Source organism: Melitaea cinxia, chromosome 23 (assembly GCF_905220565.1).
Source record: "Melitaea cinxia chromosome 23, ilMelCinx1.1, whole genome shotgun sequence".
In the NCBI taxonomy this organism is placed as follows: Eukaryota; Metazoa; Arthropoda; class Insecta; order Lepidoptera; family Nymphalidae; genus Melitaea; species Melitaea cinxia.
This window is the reverse complement of record NC_059416.1, coordinates 4,019,688-4,021,009: the sequence shown is the minus strand read 5'-3', so window position 1 is coordinate 4,021,009 and position 1,322 is coordinate 4,019,688. Positions and strand designations below refer to the sequence as shown.

The 1,322-nt window shown below is 35.7% G+C and overlaps 1 protein-coding gene across 1 annotated transcript; it reads left to right on the top strand.

Moving 5' to 3' along the window:
• The first annotated feature begins 569 nt into the window (after positions 1-569).
• On the top strand, positions 570-1,322 carry LOC123664948. Its single transcript, XM_045599313.1, has one exon. It carries the CDS (start codon positions 570-572, stop codon positions 1,320-1,322), a length of 753 nt encoding a protein of 250 aa, XP_045455269.1.

The window sequence follows — 1,322 nt, the reverse complement described above, 5'->3', positions numbered from 1 at the left end:
TTAATATTTGATTAGACTGTATTGAAGTTTTTTGATTATAACTGAGATAGGGGCATAGCAGGAAATATTCAGGTCAAAATCTGGAGCAGTCCGACCGGGGAACCTCTATTTTACAGAAGATCACAGCTAAATGATACTGCTTTCAAGCAGTGTTGTGTTCCTGTTGCGAGCAAGGTAACCAGAGCTCCCGGGGAGGAATGGGGGTAGGGCTTATTATCCAAATTTTCCTATGTCTTACGCTGTCATTGCGCAAGCGATGCGAAATATCTCAAAATCAAAATCAACAATAATTGTATTCAAATCGTCATTGTACAAATAAACATTTTTTTAAATTGATTATTATTTTTAAGAGTGAAGCTACCACCGATTCGGAATGTAATTCGGGAAGAAACTCCGCAGTAACTCTTTTAAAAATAATATAAACTATGTTTTAGTACAAAATATTAATATCTTGCATGATATGTCTCATTAAATTATAATAAAAAAAAAATATATATATACAATAACAATTAAAAAAAGATATCTATCTCGATTTGGATGGCTTGGCGAGTTGGTGCAACAAAAATCGGATGACATTAAACGTGAACAAGTGTAGCGTTATAAGGTTCTCCAGGCATAGATTAAGGAAAGACTGTGATGATTATGAATATAGAATTAACAACGCTCCACTTAAAAGGGTTGAAACTATACGTGATTTGGGAATCACTCTGGATAGATGCTTGCGCTTTGACACGCATTTTAATGCCATTTCTGCTAAGGCTCTTAGAATGCTTGGATTCATTCTGAGAAACACAAGGGAATTTAAACAGAGTGACACTATTATTTTACTATATAACGCATTAGTCCGAAGTTCCCTGGAGTATTGTTCTGTTGTATGGAATCCAGGCTACAGGGTTCACATAGACCGAATCGAACGAATCCAGAGAAAGTTTTTACGGATTCTGGCGTATCGCCAGAATGTTGGATATCTGCGAGATTACCGTAGTAGGCTCGAACATTTCAAAATGACTTCGCTGGAGGATCGCCGGCGTATGCACGATTTAGTATTTTTATACAAACTAATAAACGGCGTACTTGATTGCCCTCAACTTCTGAATAAGTTAGATATTTATGTACCCACTCGAATACCGAGACATGGTAAATACAAGCCTTTTGCAGTGAAACGCAGCTATACTAACCTAGGTTCAAATTCTCCCATAAATAGACTTGTGCGAGAATACAATAAACTAGCTACATCCACTCTGGAAATTGATATATTTAGTGACAAGTTGACAAAATTCAAAAAAGTAATTAAAATTAATGACTCAAATGATGTAGTATAA